Raw genomic sequence first — 17269 nt, 5'->3', positions numbered from 1 at the left:
GGCTGGGAAGTGTTTGCTGCTGGGGGATTTTCAAAGAACACAATCGAGATAAAATTAAAAATAAATGAAGGGTTCCACTGATCCATAGGCAATGCCTGTGAAGTCCTCACCTCCCACTCCCTGAGCGATCCCCCAGCCCCCTGCCTTTAACTGGGGGCTATAAATAGGTATTTTAAAGGACACTGTGGGGTGGGAACTGAAGGCCAATGTGGGTTTGCTCCCATCAGCTGCAGCTGAAAACTGCCACCAGGTTTTGCTCTGAGAAAAGGCCGGGAGGGGGAGAAGGAGGAAGAGGAGGAGGGGTCCTTACCCAAGGCAGGAGGGGCAGAGTCTGAATGATGAGAGCTGGGTAGGCAATGCTGGGCAGAGAAGGGCTGGATGGAGATGTCCACTAAGCACCAGCACATCCGAAAGAGGCAGAAACATTCCACAGCCCCTGGGGGCTGGTCCTGGAGTTAAGCAATGCCCACTATTTGAAGAGGGAGAGCTCACTCTAAAATCCCATCCCTGACCCCTTCCTACAAGAGGACTGGGCTGGCCAGGGGGGTCCAGTAAGCAAGGCTGGGATGTGGTGGGTGTCCTTGTCTGTTTCTCAGCCCCAGAGGCAGCTGTCAGCATCTGCATCTCCCTGAGCAACATTCCTCAAATTAGTTCCCTGCTCTGGCAGCCCAGCAAGGTCAGGACTCAGGGCAGGACCACGCGGACACAGCGTGGGTGGCAGGAAAAGCAGCAAGTCCCAAACAGCAGAGTCAGGAGCAGAATCCCCTTTGGGGCTCTTCCCAAATGCTTGGATTCACCTCGGGCAGGAAAGGAAAGGGCTCATCCCCGGTTTGTAGGTGGGTAATTTGCTGCTCGGAGAACTGGAGGGTTTGCAGCCAGGCTGGAAGGTGCGGGGCTGTGCAGTCCCAGGCACAAAGGCTCAGGAAAGGAGGGGACTGGAGGGATGGAGGGGAAGCAGAGCACAGCTACACATCCGGGACCCCTCCACCAGCACCATCCTGCACACCCTGCCCTGTACAGCACACGGGGCTGGCAAAGCAGCTCCCAGAAACCCAGTGACAGGAAGGCAGCCGATGGGAAGCTTCCCTGCATCCCTCTTCCTCATTCCATCCATGTGCTCCTTTTGACTGATTCCCCAGGTTTTCTCCCCATTTCTTCAGCTCTTTCTCTCCCTGTTGGTGCCCAGGCTCCCCATTCTTTTCCACACAGATGTTCTGGGGTTCAGCAGAGGCTGTTCCCAATCCTACAGCCCTCCCAGACCAGCTGGCTCAGAGGTGCAGCTCTGGCCAGGGGAGGCTGGGAAAGGGCTGCAGGGTCGATCCAGCTACAGCACTGGGATGGGGCAGCCAGATCCTTCCCAACCACATCATCACCCCCTTTAGATTTGCACCAGAGCAGGCGCACCCGCGGAGCTGATCCACACCCCCCACTTCCCGCCAGGAGCACGCTCATGTCCCAGAAAGATGAACCCAGAAGAAAATGGACCCAGTGCTGAAATGCAAAACGCCCTGAAGGGGATATTTCCAGGGAAAACCCAGCTTGGTGCACCCCAAGGGTTAACTCCAGCCGTGGGTTCCCCCTGCTCGGCCCCGCTCCTCAGCACGACCCCTCCAAGGGGTCCCGCCAGGCTCCCACCCCGCTCTGCTCCCGGCCCTGGCGTGTTCTCCGGCGCCTGCCCGGGCAGGACGAGGCTCAGCAGTGCTGGGCCGGGCCTGAGCGAGGCCTCGAGGGAGCCAGCGAGCTTCTGTGCAGTGTCTGGCTGCCAAGCGGCAGCGGGAAGCACCTCCGGAACGCTCCGGCAAATTGCTTACAAATGTCGGGCCGGCCGCCGGCCGTGGCGAAGGCAGCGCTCACCACACGGGGCCGAGACCCTCATCCACGGCACGCTCTGGCTCTGGCCCTTGGCCTTTCAGATCCTTGCTAACCAGGATGGCACAGCCCCGCACGGCGCATTCCCAACCACCTTCCCCGGCCAAGCAGCCCCCTCTGCCCGTGCCTCAGTTTCCCCGCGGGGCTGGGCTGCAGCCCCATGGTGGGGATGCCAGGCTGGTCTGAGTTCCTCGCAGGGTGCAGGGGGCACCCGGGGAGTGGCCGGCCAGGGCGGGCGCCTCACCCGCACCGCTGGCAGCCGGCCCGGCACAAACTCGTATTTACCCCCCCAGGCACTCGCCTGGCGCCGGCTGTGCCGGCTGCGTGGAGCCAGGCGTGCCCTCGCCCCGCCAACACCCCCTGTGCCAGCACACCGGGCACCCTGAGTCACCCCCTGCCCTTCAACGGAGAGCTCGTTCCGCAGGGACACCCATGAGCTTCACCCCGAGGTCCCGGAGATGGACACAATCCCTCCAAAGCGCTGATCCGCTCGTTCGGAAGCAGCGACACGTTCTTGCCTGGGAAGGAAATGCCCAGATATCCTGTGGAGAGTCCTGCCCCTTGGCTCTCACACGGTGAATCAGGCTCTAGGACACAGTGCCTGTGCTGTGACCCCCCTGGTTTTGTCCACCAAAGCAGAGCTCCTCCACCACAAGGCTTGGTTGCTGTGCAGGACACACAGATCTTAACCAGAGATCCATCTCCTTGCCAGAGATGCTTGGAAAAATACCCCTTTCTCCTGGTCCTGTGTCACAGACTCTCATCCCTTCCCTTTGTCCTGGGAAATCACGTTCCCATGCTGCTAGCTGCAAGTATCCCTGTGCCATGAGCCTCCCCATGCTGCAGGTCTGAGCATCCCTGTATCATGTACTTCCCTGTGCTGCCAGCCATGAGCATCCCTCAACAACCATTCTGAACGTCCTATACCATCAGCATCCCTGAGTATCCAGCCCTGAGCATCCCTGCACTGCCTGCTACAAGTACCCTGCATTCAGGGATGCTCTGTCTGGTCACTGTAGGAACACCATCCTGCTACCCTGGACGACAGGAGGGAGACCATGTGCTTTGGACACACCAAATACATGCACATACCCTGTTTGGAAAATAAAATCCACCTGGGGACTGTCACCACTAAGCCAACAAACCAGCTGGAGGAGCTAATCAGCTGCAATCCTGCAGAACACCAACTGTCCCTGATGGTGGTGGCAGCCTCTGGAGCTGGAGGCGGAGGTGGCAGGAGGTGGCAGCTTCACCCAACCTGCCCTGTGATGGCCTGGGGTGGCCCTGCCTCAGCACACAGCGGGTTTGTGTCCGGGTTCAGGACAGACTTACTGATGTCCATCCCTCTTCCCCAGGAATCCAGGAATCACCCTTCCCTGTCGCCTCTCCATCCACAGGCACGTCCGCTGTGGCCACCCACACCCGGCTCCTCCTGGTGCAGCCTCCCGGCAGACCGGCTGCTTCAGGAGCAGTTTCCCAATAGGTTCCGAGGAGATTCACCCACCTCAACAGGGAAGGAGTTCAGCCACAGAGATGTTAGGAAACTCAACCAGAGTTGCCCAGCAAGCTTGGAACAGAGGTTGGATGAGAGCCAAGGGCTCCTGACCCTGGTGCCTGCCACAGCCACCAGCCCACACCCCAAACGCTGAGCCCAGCGCTGTGCCCAGCTCCCTGGGCAGGCAGGGGATCCCCCAATGTCCCCCATGGTTGTGGTGGGTGAATTTGGATGCGAAGGTGCTGCCGCCTGGGATATTCTGGCTGAGCGCCCATCCCTGTGCCCAAATGTCACAGGTGTCCAAATGCCAAGGGTCCTTTCCTGCCTGCAAATGGTCCGTGCTGGGTCTGAGGATCCTCAGTGTCCCTGTGGATAGGCTCCCCACCAACGCTGACAAACAGGTCCTCTGCCAAGCCAGGAACTGTGGGGTGGGTCCAACTGGGCCAAAGCACTGGGTTAACTGGGAGGAATGGGGAGGCTGCAATCAGGGAGGCAGATTCCCATCAACACAGGGCAAACAGCAGTGATGGGAGAGTATGACACTGCAGGGAGCCCCTTATCTGTCCTTACACCAGCATCTGGCAACTCCTCGAGAATAATTGGTGTCTTATCCCTTGTGAACCTGCCAAACCCTGGACTTTACGCTGCCCAGGCTGTGTGAGGGCTGTCACACCAAGCCCCGCTCCTGGTTTCAGCAGCCTGGGTCCAGCTGGAATAACCCACAGCAGGTGCAGTAACTTTCCAGGAGCTGAGCTCCTGGCAGCTCCTCACAGCATCCTGAGGGCAGGACACAGAGACGCTGTGCTCTGAGCATCCCTGCACCAAATGCTTGTTTCTAACCTCAACAGAAGTCCCCATTTACCCCTGGCTTGAGCCCCAAATCTTAGGGCTTATAGCCACGCAGAGCCCAAGCTGTCCCTGTCACCAACTTGTCTCTGCTGATTGGCATGTCTGAGTCTCCTCTGGCAGTTCTGTCTCCCTCCTCATCTGTGCCTTCTCCTTCCAAGCTGCAGTGTGTTCAGATACAATGGTGGATGATGGTGAAGGCAGGTGATGGCAAAGGCAGAGGAGTTCGAGAGGTCACCTTCCCTCCTGGGCTGCGCTGCAGACCCACTACAGGCAAAGGGAAGGGTTTGGGGATATGGCAAAAGGACTATGGAGTCAACTGGCAGCCTTTTTCCTTCTTTGGGAAAGCTGGGAGCCTTTTCCCAGGGAAAATCCAACAATTAAGTATTTCAAAGAGGTTGGCAGCAGGAGGGAGCTGGGGCAGCATCCCCACACAGCACAGATATCGATTGCTTACCCCCAGGCAGTCACCCTGAGACCCAGCCAGACCCCCAATTCCCCCCTGCTGCTTCCCTTCACAAGCAAAGCAGGAAAAAACAGGCAGTTTGTTCAAAGTGAAGGCTCCCAGAACAATGAAAGGAAAAGCAGAGTCGGAAACCCTGTCCCCATCCACGCAGCTGGGAAGAAGGTGCAGCTCTCGGCTCTCACCCCCCAAGGTTTGATGGCCACAGCAGGGATAGAGGGGCAAACACCAAAGGGAGGAAAGAGCATCACAGGAGTCCTTTGGGGCTGGATTCACCCCTTGCAAAAGCCAAACATGTGCTCCTGCTCTGAGTTTCAGGCACCCAGAAGGATTTCAGCTGTGTCATGAGATGAATGGCACTTGCTCCCCCTCCCCACGAAAACTTTGGGGGTTTGCAGCCATTGCCTACCCCAAAGTGATGCTCCCCAGCCCAGATCCCCTGGCAAGGGGGAAGAGTAACACCTCTTCCTCACGGAGCTGAAATCGCATCCCCCCAGCCCCATCCAGGATGGAAACAGCTGGGAAAGGCTTTGGGTGGGGGAGGCCGGGCGGCTCCTTCGGAGATACAAGGGCTCCTTTCCCAGCTGGCCGGGGAAGCGCGTTACCGGGAGGTGAAGTCACCGTCCCTGCTGGGACCTGGCCATTCCGCTCTCCAGGATATGAACTCAGAGGAGCTGTATTTGCCCAGGGAAGAGGTGGAGCCTTTTCCATTTCCCCCATCCTTCCGAAAGGACAGGACGCCTCCTGAGCGGGAAGAGATGGGCCGATAGCGGCGGGGGCCAGCGGCCAAGTGCGAGCACTGCCTGCACCCACCGTGCATCACCGGGCACACTGCGGGGCCAGGAGCCACCCCTGGGCCTGGCACCAGCAGAGCATCTGCTCCAGCACCAACAGTGCACCTTAGCTCCCATCCAACTGGTTCCATACTGGTTCCAGCTGGTTCCCTGGAAGCCAAGGAAGGGGCTGCGGGGCTCTGGTGCTCCCTGGATATCCAGGCCAAGGGGCTGAACCTTCAGACACCCTCAGTGTTCTCATTAATGTGACACCGAGCAAATAGTGCATTAAAATAATCTGTGGTGGATGCGCTACAGATTGACGAGGGCAGAAATAACACAAAAGGGACTTAGAGAGATTAGGAGAACAAATCCAGGCAGATTCAACCTGGGGAAAAATGCAGATTGCAGCATCTGGGGAAAAATAATCCAACTGGCAGAAGGTCAATGGGAGGAAGAAAGAGGGGAAGCAGGATGTGGGGGGACGGTGAGAGCAGTGTGAGCGTGGGCACGGAGGGAGCTGCTGGTGGGGAAAACAACCTCAGCAGCCCTGCACGGGGGGATGCCACATCCCAGGGTACCATCTTCCATCACGTACCCAGGGCTGTGAACATGATAGAAGCTCACAGGGGGCATGAGGGGTGAGCGACAGGAGCCAGCAGTGAAGGGCAGGCCTTGCACAGGAAGATTAGGGCAGGTCAATAAAGTCTGGATTAGCTGAGCAACAGTTAATTAGGGAGGGCGGGCAGGGACGCAGCAACCCACCTACACCTGGAGGGGTTTGACACTCAAGAGGAGCACGTAGCTTTTTATTTTATTGTTCTAACAATGAACCCCAGATAAAAATGAGAGCAGCCAACAGTGGCCAGCAAAACCCTGCGGGCTTGAGGGAGCAGAACAAGGATCCAGCCCCTACACTGTGCTTGGAGGGTTGCAGCAATCATGCAGCTCCCAGGGGAAGCAGGGCAAGGCTGAGGCTGGAGGGCCAGGCTGCCATGGCCCCATGGCACTCCATCCCCATCAGTGCCAGCCCAGCACCTGTACATGGCAGCTTGGCATCCAGGAGCTGCTCCAGCCGGTGGAGCCAGTACTCAGAGCACACAGGGATGCGGAGGCTGGAAATCCTGTGACATCCTCCCCTTTTGGCCCCAGGGAAGCTGCCGTGCACCTGGAGCAGGCGCTGCCAGGGCGGACGGAGCAGCTGTCCCCACCCTGGCTGCGCTAATCTGGGCAAGGCACACACAGGATGGGAGGGGAGGCACCGGGAGGTCACCCAGAAGGTCGATGGTTCAAGTGCTGTCACTCCCTCCCCAAGCCCTGACAGCCGGGAACTGAATTTTCCCCAGAGTCCCCCCCGCCACCAGCCCGTGGGCAACCAGCCGTCAGCGGCCCAGGACTAACCTCAGACGGCTGCTGGCGGCCCAAGTTTGGAGTCACACGTGGCTAAAAATACCTTGCGGATGCCTTTCCTCAACTCTGACCCCGTGATCCGGTGCTGCCGCCAGTCCTGCTTGGGGACGTGCCGGCGGGGTCCCCTGGGACGGTCACAGCCCAGTCTGTGCAGGGACAGGACAGATGCTGCCTGGGGACTGTGTTTTCCTCCCTAGGAACCAAGGATTTCCATTCCTGTGGGGGGTCCTGCCTATACCCTCTATTGCCAAACCAGAACGGGAGGCTCTTGGCTGCCTGGATCTGAGCAGCTTAAGCAAACCATGTCGTTCCCTCCTGGTCAGAGATGAAGTGTGGCCTCTGGTTCCTGCCAGTCCCAAGGGATGCGGGACGGGTGACTGCTCCCACAGATGCCATGGTGCTGCAGCCATTCATGGCATCTGCATTGAGAAAGAGCATAAGAACCTCACCCAGCAGCGGCTGCTCAGCTCCCAAGCCACGACAGAGGGAAGGGCTCCCTCTCCAAATCTTTTCTCCAGTGATAGCAAGGGCTTATCCCCTTGCTGCTCCCATCCCCGGCGCAAGGTCACCTACCAAAACACATGGGAACTGAGCGGTTGCTTCATGCTGCTGCCAGTGGGGAATGGGTGCAGGATGAGTCCATCCCCGCCAGGCACGGGCCAAGCTCCCTCCAGCCTGGGACAAGCAGCCCGAGAGACGATCCCACTGCTGCTCTCCCCTTCCCCTGCCGAGGCCATGGAAGCAGCATGGCTTTGCCTGTGCCCAGCAGGAGGGCTCTTTGCCAGACAGATCAGAGCCTTCAACTGCCTGCCTGGGTTTCCAGGTTGTGCAATGACACAAAGTGGGAGAAGCCATCACCAAACTTCCTGCTGAGCATCTGGCCAGTGGCACTTTTCTTGTACCTTAGCTGGATTGGGATATTTTCATGCAGCTGTGGCAGTGAAGGATTTGCCTGGGACCCCGGTCTACAGTGGGATTCCATATCCATGGGACAGTAGAGGGACATGAGAGCTGCATCACCAGGATATCTTGCACCACCCTGTGTGTCCCCACATGGAAGCAGCAATCACTTAGGAGCCAGTGACAAGTCTATGTCCTGGGAGAGGCATCACCCCATCCCTGTGCTGGAAGCAGGAACCCACCCCAGGACTCCGCACCCATCCTGCCATTCCCATGGGGCCCTCAGTGACTGTGGAGCTATTCTGGGCACTGCGTTCCTGACCCCCTCCCCTTGTCCCAGCTGCTCCGGGGCCGGCAGGGAGGGCAGCGAGTTCCTCCCATTGCCCAGCCCGGACGCCAGAGCCAGGCAGCAGCTGCTTGGGGACCAGCTGGGGACAAAGGCTACACGGAGCAGTCCCATCCCCCCATGTACCTTGGGAAGGACAGGGGCTGATTTACAGCAAAGTCAAAGGCATCACAATGCAACTCCGATAGATGAGGGGAGATGGATCTGAGGACCACCAGTCCATGGGCTGAGCTCTGGTTGGCACGGCAGCTTCCCGTGCAGGGATGGGGCAGAGGGCTGGGGGCTGCACATCAACACCTCCGAGCTGTCAAAGAACAGGCCCACCTAAGCACCAGAGGTAAACTGAGGCAGGAGCAACACCTGTGGCCCCTTGTCAAACCAAGGTAGTGCCCAGTTTCCCGTAGGGACCCTGCTGCCTGCACAGACCCCGCTGCCAGGCCAGCCCCCTCCATCCCACCCCAGCCTGGGTGCTCCCCACACCCCGGCCCGACGGAGCGGTGGTGGGACACAAGCCAAGGCCTGCCCGCTCCCTGGACCCCTGCCGGCAACCCGATCTGTTTACGCCTTCCCAGCACGCCGGGTGCGTGTCGGGAACGGCCCCGGCAAGCCCGAGTTGGCGGCGGAGGCAGGACGCGGGAGCCGAGCGCAGAAACCCCCACCTGCCGCCTCGCAGCATCCTGGGGGGGTGGTGGGGAGAAAGTGAGGGGAGCACAGGGACCCTCCAACCTCCCTCAGCTCCTTCTCATAGGAAAAGGCACCTCTTCTTGCACTATGCCACCCCTCCTGTGGCACGCCATGCCTCCCACCTTGGCCAGGGGATCACGGCGGGTTGCCTCATCCCCAGACCCTGCTGGCAAAGGGCTTTCTGAGCCGTGCCAATCCTTCTGGGAAAGCACTGGGAGTGTGAACCGCAGGCATTCGGAGCAGGCTGCAGTGGAACAGAGCAGAGCCATGACTTTGGGGGGCTCAGAACTCGACACCCTCACATCCACAGCGGGGTTGGGGTGGAAGGAACAGAGAAGCAGCTCCAGGATGTCCATGGGCTGCTAAATATTACCAGTGGGACAGATGCTTCAAGACAGGGAGTTGCCTGTGTCCCAGCACTGCTAGGAGGAAGCTGAGGGTTCCCCCAAGGCTTGAGCAGCTCTTGGGGCTGGAACACAGAGCGTGGTCAGAGGCAGCTCTTCAGTCTGTGCAGCAGCCTCCTTCCCTGCAAGGAGGAGCGTTCCCCTTCTTTTTAAGCCAGCAGGATTAGTGGGTGCTCATTCAGGGAAGTCAGGAGGGCTCACACAGCCCTTCCCACCTATGTCAGCCCAACAAAACCAAACCAGAGCTACTTCAGGCCAACCAGAGCAGCCAGAGCTGCAGCCTAAAGCAACCCCTGGGCCATGGCTGCCCCCATGTTGCTGGCCAGGCTTGCCATGTACCCGTGTCCCCCATGTAGGCAATGATTAGCCACCAGGGAGGACTCTGGCCCCTTTCAGAGGCCACTGAGGCAAGCGGTGCTCACGTGACCTCGCCATGGCAGGGACACATCCCAGGTCCCCGAGGGGCCACACAAGCTGTGAGTTGGGTGTCCTGCTCAGATGAGAGAGGAGGGGGAGGGAGGATTGGGAGGGGGCTCCCAATCCAGTCTCCATATTGCTGTCTGCATTCAGTTCACCTACACCTGGAAAATCCCCTTCAGGCTTATCCATGCCTGTCCTGGCAAGGAAACAAGGTGAGGCCTCACAATGGGCTGCTCGAGGGTGAGAGCGAGAGCCGGCAGCCCCTGGGATCGATGCTCTAAGGGGGCAGGAGGCACCTGCAAAGCGGGTGGGAGAGCCCGAGCCAGCCTTGCCACCAAGGACAGCTCTGTGCCAGGCACCCCATGGCCTCGCCATGCTCGCCAACTCCCTTTGCAAGCAGACAGGGTGCCTTACACAACCAGCCGTGCCCGCGGCCGGTGTTACGAAACCCTGGGAGTTTCCCCCATCACGGCACAGCCGCCCACCAGGGTCGGCCAATACCGGCTGCAGCTCCCGGGATGGCACCCGGGGGAGGCCGGCACAGGGGTCCGGGCACGGCGGCAGCGCCGGGGGCCACGTGCTCCCTGAGCAGCCTTGGCTGGGGCCCGCGGGGGAGCGGCGCTGGCAGGATTTGGCGGAAGCGCAGCCGGACGTGTTGCACCAGGTCTGGGATGCTGCAGGAGCCGCATACCTGCCTCGTGCACAGGTTTTCCCTGCTCCCTTATCTCGCCATCGGAGCCGTGCTCAGTTGCAGCTCGGGCCTTTCTCCCTGGGGTTGCAAACGGCTTGGGGTGGCTGAGCACCTACCCCAGGCAGCATCCCGCAGGAGCAAGGGATGGGCCAGACTATCCAGCCCTTCCCTGGGAGAGTAAAGATCACCCCGACAGAGCCATTTCCAAGCAGTTTGGGCATCTCCAGACAGGTCTGTGACTCACCAGGACACCTTGGCAAGGCTTGGGTGATATTACAGCCTGAAGGTTCAAACAGATCCCTCCCTCTCCATCCCAGGCGTGATTTTTTTAGGGAAGCCAAGATGGGATTTAGGGGGAGCCGGAGTGCTTGCAGCTCCTCCCCACCCTCTCGCTTGCTAGAGCAGCCAGAAAAGAAAGAAAAAATAAAAGGTAGTTTATTGTTATTTAGTTTCTTGCCCCTTTCATACTCCTTTGCCGGAGTTTTTGCCAGCGGCGGGCCCCGGGTCTGGCGGGGATCCAGGACAGCCGAGGCGCTTTTAAAAACAAAGCAGGGCGCGTGCATGCACACACACACGCACAGCATCCAACCCCCCTTTTAACTCTTGCCGGAGCGATGCCGGGTGCAAGATGGTTTCCAGCTAGAAACCATCTTACACCTGGGATTCTGTCCATCGCCACTGGGATCCAATAACTCACCTCCCACCTTCCCAGGAAAACCTTCTAGCAGCACCAGGATCCTGATGGAGGGGTGGCAGGAGTGATAACAGTGATGCTGTTGTGGTCCACCAGCTCCCTCCTGCAACCAGCCCCAGCCAGAGGATGGGATGCCTGTGCTGGCAGTGTCCTTGCCATGTCCCCTTCTCTCCAGCCCTTGGGAGCAACCGTCCCGGTTACAGCGCCCGTGTGCCGCTGGCAGCCGGGCACACGGTGTCCCATGACTCGGGGCTGCCCTCCCTGTCTGCCTTCAAGCTGTCGTCATCCGAATTGTCCTGTGTTTCTGGGTCAGACAGCCAAAACAGCCTCTGCAGCCCTTGGGAAGGGGGAGCTGAGCCCCCTGATCTGGGCTGAGTCACCAGGAGGTGCCCAAGGGATGGAAATTCCCCTCCTGCCCCAAATCTCAGCCTCCTACCTGCAACACTGGGGATGGCTGCCAGCCTGGCTCTGTCCACGGCCTTGAGGGACCTCCATATTCCCTGGAGAGACCAGCAAGTCCCTGGTATACCCCAGCACTGTCTGGCACCTCCAAAGGAGCGCAGCATGGGCTGGAGCAGGCTCAACAGTCCCCACACTCATTCCCTTCCTCAGATTTAGCCTGTTTTCCCTCCCACTCTTTTACCAAGCCAAAAAAAAAGCAGCTGCAGGTGGCCCAGGCTGACAGCAAAAAGACACAGGCTGCGCTGCCAATGGGTTTTCAAAGGCTAGGGATAGAACTACAGACCTGGGGCAGGGGGAGATGTGGACCTGTGAACACAGGAAAATAGGGTGCAGAGGGACATGGGGTCAGGCCTGCTGATGTCCAGCCCGGGCTGCTCCATCTCCCTGTGTGATGCTGTTTGCTCATGCCTTATCTCCTCCACTCGGCACAGTGACGCTTTCCCCGGCTCTGGGCGCACCGGTGGCAGCTGGGCCCCTTTTTCCAAACACAACACCCGTCAGAGCCCAGCTCTGAAAACCAACCGCCCGTTCGCTCCTCCCGCTGCCCATGTGGGGCTTTTTCTTCCCAGGCAGAGAGGTGGGAAAACCAGGATGTGGATGGGAAAACCCACCAAGCAAACACCAGGCTACCAGAGGAGATCCCCATCCCACGGAGGCCGGGAGCCACAGGAGGACGAAGAAAAGATGGACCCCCCCCATTCTTTACAGCTGCAGCCCCACAACTATCCAGCCCCACTGCTGCCACACTCGCCGGAGCCTTTGAAGCCTCTTTTCTCCCGCTCCCACCGCCCACCCACCCCAGGCTGGCTCAGAAGCAGGTTTCAGCACGCTGTGGGGTGGTGGGGTCCCCAGCACAGGGCTGCCGCCAGCCGGGCTCCCCGGGCACAGCCTCGCCCCACTCCTGGCTCGGTGTCGGTGGAAGAGGGAGTTTTGCCCATTTCGGCAGAGTTTCTCGGCGTCTCTCCGCAGGCGTGCCCACAGCCTTTCCAAGCCGGCATGCGGCTGCGGAGCCGGTCCAGCCCGTCAGACCTACAGCGTGCGGGGGGAGGATACAGCCAAGGACGCTTGGGAACTCGTCCTCGAAACCTGGGCTTCAAGGGACGTGGCCAGGGCCGCTCTTGTGCTCGACGGCAGAGCCGGGTCCAGCCACCTGCACTGCCCAGGGCAGGACCAGTGCGGGCAGGGTGCCCAGACATCCCTGCACCACTGCCAGCAGGGAAAGCCATCGGGTGTAACACGGCCTGAAATGATAAGAATCCTGCCCAAGGCCAGTCCTGGCTCTGCCCTGCAGCCAGACCACATAGAGCAGCTGGGCTTGGGACAAACCTCCCTCAGGAGCAGCAATGAAGAGGATGGTACTCCTCAGTGAGAGGGATGGCATGCTGGGTTTGCTGGCTGGGACAATGGCACATCCAACATCATTACAAAATAACCCTCAAACTACAAAAAGCAGCAGCTTCTTCCCCAAACAACTGTGGACCTGCTGCCACTGGAAGAAGCAGAAAGCCCAGTAGGACATGAAGGGAGAGTGGGTGTTCCTGCAGAGAACAGGGACACAGAGCGCCGGTGGCAAAGGCTAACAAATCACAGGAGAGATATTAAACCTCACGCTTTGAGGCTTAAGCTGATACAGCTACCAGGGATTAGGAGGAAATTCAAGGGTGAGAGTGAGTTATCCCACATCTGCCTGCTGCAGTCTCGCAGCACGCGGAGCAGCATCGTCCCTCTCCTGCCAAACTGGACGGGTGACAGCAGCACCTGAGGGCTGGCACCACTCTTGGGAAGACCTTAATGTGCTTCGTGCTGCTGGGACACAGCAGTGAGGGGCTCCAACCCAGGCATGGAGATAAAGCCAAGATCCCCCCAAAGCTTTTCTAGCATTCAAGAACTTGCTAGGTCACATCCCAGACACAGCCACGTCCCAGGAGCCCACCCCACTCCTTGATACATCTAAGGTCTGGAAAGCCCCATCAAAACCAGGGAAGTGGGGCAAGCCACTGGTGAAATGGGCAAGTGGCTGGCTGAACCTCCCCGAGGCAGCAGCTGAACCACAGCAGAGCTTCGCTGCCTGTCCTTGAGAGTTTAACACCAGTTTGCTCAGCTGCTGCCCTTTCTTTGCACTTCGCACACGTTTAAACAAAAACCTTCGCCACTCCCTCGAGGAAGGCAAATAGGGAGTCCAGCTCCCATCGCCTTCCACAGCTCCTCCAGCCCCCGGCTATCACAGGGGCATCACACATCCCCTCCCAGCATCACCCTGGCATCCCCTCTACCCCTGTTCCTTAGTCCTGCACGCCCAGGGATGGGGACACTCAAACCTTGCCGGGCACCGTCCAGCTCCAGGAGCAGTCACCCCTTCCCAGGATGGGATTCCCGGCCGGGGGAGCTCTGCCTCTCGCCTTCCCCGGAAGCCCCAGCCCCTCGGAGCGGCTCAGCCGCCCTGGCCGGGCCAACTGGCGCATTGTTGGCGAGGGCGGCAGCCCGGGGACGTGATTGATCGCCGGGGAGAGAGGCCAAAGCCGTGACGGGTCGTTTAACAATTTCAATTAAACTCTGCAGCGCTCCGACGCAGAGGGGAGGGGAGAGGGAGAAGGAAAATAAAAAGCGGGATGTTTCCACTGCCAGGGAACCTCAGCAAAGCACGGCTGGCCCGGCAGGAGCAGCCCGGCTCTCCTCTCCCAGAGGAGACCCCCCTCCCTGGCTACAGAAGTGACCACGGAACCGCCCGGGCGTCCCCTTCCCGCGGGCAGGACAACTGCCCTCGCCTGCCCTTCCCCTCCCGCCCCTGCCCCCAAAACCCTCTCCCTGCCCATCCTACCACCTTATAATAATAGGTGCTGTGACCCACTTGTGCGGCGGCGCTTGCGCGGGGAGGAGGCTGCGCTCGGAGAATATTAAACAACGTGTCCCTGAAGTTCCCGCTGCCGGGACTGGCGCTTGGTTTTTGCTTACGTGCGGTGACTTTTTTAGGCACAGGAAGCCCCAGAGGGCTGATCACAGCGATCGAGCTCCCAATCCACTGAGACAGCAGAAGGACTCTTAGAGGGATTAAAAAAAAAAAAAACACAACAAAAAAACAAACCAAAAAATAAAAAATTCAGCATCTCAGCCTGTCATATGGAAAAGGCGCTGTAATGAGAGGCAAAGCCAGCAAATGCTCGGCTCACATGGCACCGGCGAGAGGAGGGAGAGGGAACTGTAAGCGATGGGGAGCAGTGATGCCCTCCATGCCGGGGACGAGCCCCCAGGACCAGGCAAACCCCCGGGATCAGGCAAGCCCCCACAGCGGGCTGAGCACAGGAGCCGCACCGAGGGCTTGCAGCAGTGGCCTTGCAGGGATCTGGGCTTTTCACCCCCTCCTTTTAAAGGAGTAAAATGAAAATAAGCCGAGGGAGCTGCTGACGCCGCTGCAGCGGGGGAGTTAAACACACATGTTCACGTGGGTGCCCCACGGCTGGAGGGAGGGGAAGGCGCCAGAGAGAAAACAGACGGGGTTGAACTGGGAGAGAGTTACTGGAGGGGACGGGAGGAAACTAGTGTGTAACTTCACCCCTCCGGGGGTGCAGGAGGAGGAGAGCCAGGGGCACCCCAGCCTGCCCACAGAGCCCAGCCTTGGGACATCAGCTCAGGGGAACGCGGCTGCCGTCAGCCAGCAGGACACTCAGGTCCTGATGTTATTTATTGCCTTCGGAGTGTCCTTCGACCCACCCCCGTGGGCAAACCGCTCTTACTCAGCTCAGGGACCTTGTATACACACAGTCCCTGAGCTGCAAATGGAGGCAACAACATCCAGTCCCTTCACCCAGGGAGGGGTCACCAGGCACCCCCTGTTCTGTGAAGAAGGTGGCTCACAGACCTCCTCAAGGCCCAACAGTTGGGATTTTCAAAGTTCTGGCCCCAGTCACAGCTTTCCAGTAGCTGACCCAGGGGAGCTGATCCCCTCCTCACGTTTATAATCCTCAGCCTAACTCGCCTTTCTCAGTGCCAGCCTCTCTGCTCTGAGCTGCTCCTAAGAAGACTTAAAGCTTCTTCTCCCTCCTCAGGACAGCTTTCCCACACACACCCACAAGACCCCCCACGATGAGCAGCCCTGGCAGGGGGTTCCACACTCCCACAGCCTGGACAGGCATTGTACACCTTCCCCCAGCCATACACTGCACCGAGAGCTCTTTTATTTACTTTTCCCAGTTTCCTTCTCTTGGTACGTCAGGAGAAGTGACCAGGAGCTCAGCTATCTACATGAGCACTGTGGCACTGGCCACGATCTTCTCCTCCACCTTTCCACTCTCCCCATCTCCTCCAGATGCCACGTGGCTCCTGCAGGACCCCGGTGCCCTTGGGGACCCCTCCAGACCTGCTGTGCTTGCCATTGACCTTCCTGAGAGCACATGCAAGAAAACAGCCCTGCTGAAGGGTTAAACATTACCAGACTGAAATTCAAGGCTTGTCGATTGGTTCCAGTCGACTGGCTGGGATGATAATTTTTCACAAGATAAATACGGCCGGGAGTGAGCAGCAACCGCTAAAGACCCTTTGTAGCAGCGTCCCCTCACAACCAGTTCACTTCTCCCCGCCACGGCTGTTTCCCTCAGCCCGTCCCTGCTCAGTGGTCCACGGCCCCGAGCCCGAGGGGAACCCCAGCTCAGCTGCAGGATCGCTTACAGCCCGGTCATTCATCCGCACGGGCTGTGCCTGCGCTCCCGCCTCCAGCCGCGGCATAACTCGTGTGCTGGGGTTCAGAGCCAGCACTGGCACCCCAGCTGGGACAGCACCGAGTCCACAGCAGGGACTCGCACCCCGGGACAGGCAGCAGTGCCCAGCTGAGGGGAGAGAGCCCACGGTTCTGCATTCAGGTACTCACTGCTCTTGGATGCCTTGATCTTGGCCACCAGTTTCTGCACGCCGGGTACGTCCCCGTTCTTCACGGCCTGAATCAGCTCCTGCTCACGCCCCATCGCAGACAGGTGGGAGCGGTGGCAACGCAGAAGGCAGAGACCCTCAGATTCCAGAGGTTTATGAAGCCATGGGAATAAGCCCCCAATTCCTCAGAACACACTTTGATGAAAGACGAAATCCAGAAAGAAAGACGCTTTACAATCCCACAGGGCATAAAAACCAGAAGAAAGAAGTCTTTCTGTTAAGAGCAGAAGTCCCTTTCTGTGTCGGGAGGAGCAGGACCCGGATGGGGTTTGGTTGGAGAACATGCGATCAATTAAAACAAAAAATACTTCAGTCCTTGGGGATGGGCTCCCAGCAGCAACAGGACTCTGTGAAACAAAGCCAGGCAGCTCGGGGCAGGGTGTCCGGTGCAGTCGGCATTGGGATGCCCTCGGCCTCTCACAGCACTCTGGGAGCCAGAGGTGTCGTGCTTTGCTCCCCTCACCAGGCTCTGCTGCGGCTGACAAGTCCCTAATTCTTCCCAAAGGGATTATGGGCTCGTTGCCATCTGGAAGTTATAGATCCTCCCTCTCTGGTGTTCATTAGCCCCTTCGTTTCGGCATTCCTCTTGGTGACGGCGCTGCAGGCAGGCTGGCGAGCCCCGCGCTCGGCCGAGCCCCGGCGCGGCAGCCCAGGACCTGCGGAGGGAAGATCACAGTCAGCCCTCAAAGGCCATTTACCTCCCGGCTCCGTCCCGACAGCTTTTGTGTCCGTGCCGAAGAACGAATACTTTGACTATATTTAGTCCTGGAGGGACTTGGCTCATCCTAATGTTAAGCGGAGAAGGAAGAACCTGCAGAGGAAACCTCCTGGGGGTGCTGCCCCAGGAGCAGGACAGGGACACAGCTCCTTCCCTGTCCCCCTGGGGCCACAC

The 17269-nt window shown here is 59.2% G+C and overlaps 1 protein-coding gene across 2 annotated transcripts in view; it reads right to left on the bottom strand.

Moving 5' to 3' along the window:
• The window catches only part of CASKIN2 (CASK interacting protein 2), a 33916-nt gene that overhangs the window by 14666 nt on the left and 1981 nt on the right, over positions 1–17269 (bottom strand). Inside the window, exon 2 of one of the 2 annotated variants that reach the window (XM_027691319.1) lies at positions 16319–17033. In XM_027691319.1, the coding sequence (XP_027547120.1) occupies positions 16319–16412 (94 nt within the window). In that variant the 5' untranslated portion in view covers positions 16413–17033. Of the gene's footprint in view, positions 1–16318; positions 17034–17269 lie in introns of those variants that run through there. The other variant, XM_027691320.1, reaches the window with a different exon arrangement.

This window comes from Neopelma chrysocephalum, unplaced genomic scaffold, assembly GCF_003984885.1.
Source record: "Neopelma chrysocephalum unplaced genomic scaffold, ASM398488v2 Primary Assembly neopelma1_84, whole genome shotgun sequence".
In the NCBI taxonomy this organism is placed as follows: Eukaryota; Metazoa; Chordata; class Aves; order Passeriformes; family Pipridae; genus Neopelma; species Neopelma chrysocephalum.
Note: the sequence above shows the minus strand (reverse complement) of the source record. Positions and strands in the feature narration are given on the sequence as shown.